The following is an 832-nucleotide window of genomic DNA, read 5'->3' as shown; positions in this document are numbered from 1 at the left end:
GCGGATCTTGCAGAGAGAAACTTGTTGGGCTTATCCTGAAGTGGCAAGAAAGTCAAATAATTTTAGTGGGAAGTTGCTTATAATTTATGCACTTTCCGCACATACAAATAGCAATTGCAACCTTAGAGAAATTGTTGAAGGAGAGGCAGAGTTATATCAGGATATTATTATTTTACCTGTTTGCGATGTGAATCCAACAACAAATAAGAATGTTTGAGATGCTGGTAATTGGGGTTTGGAAGCGGAACTCACGATGAGTAGAAAAACATATTTGTAATTCAAATTTGCCGTTAAAGTATTTTCTAAAAAATAGCCCCTATATAATGAAAGCAGACGATGACATATTTATGAGAGTGCCATTATATCTAAAATATCTGGAGGTGCTTCCAAGGGAGAAATTGAATATGGGGAGAGCGATTGGATATCCTAAAGATTTTATTGATGAAATTACATGGCACACCATTGGTTATGCGTCCACTATATCTAGGGATGTGGTTAAGGAAATTGTTGATTATGAACCTCTGAAAAAATTAGTAAAATCACCAATCGAATTCAGAAATTTTGAGGTATATATGGATTTTAGAGTCCTCAATTAAGACATTATGGTTGGAGAAGTTATAAGGAATAAATTGAAAGTTGATGGTTTAGTGACGGTGAATATGAAGGATTGTCGATATGTAATGCATGCAAAAGACATAGCAGGTAAGCGGCAGAAAGAGCAAATAATAGTAGCTCATCATTTACGTGAGAAAGATTACGTTACTCTGATGGAAACCAAGAAGGTGACTAGCCACGCTGTAGTTGTTACCGATTTGACTTGGCTAGATAAACG

The 832-nt window shown here is 35.8% G+C and overlaps 1 pseudogene across 1 annotated transcript; it reads left to right on the top strand.

Moving 5' to 3' along the window:
• Positions 1–253: 253 nt before the first annotated feature.
• Positions 254–770, top strand: TEOVI_000696600:pseudogene (annotated as a pseudogene). Its single transcript is given in 2 exon segments — positions 254–307; positions 309–770. Coding segments are annotated over 2 exon segments (516 nt in total).
• Positions 771–832: the final 62 nt, after the last annotated feature.

This window comes from Trypanosoma equiperdum (assembly GCF_001457755.1).
Source record: "Trypanosoma equiperdum strain OVI genome assembly, contig: ctg_1587, whole genome shotgun sequence".
NCBI classification, from domain to species: domain Eukaryota; phylum Euglenozoa; class Kinetoplastea; order Trypanosomatida; family Trypanosomatidae; genus Trypanosoma; species Trypanosoma equiperdum.
This window is presented reverse-complemented; position numbering and strand designations above follow the sequence as displayed.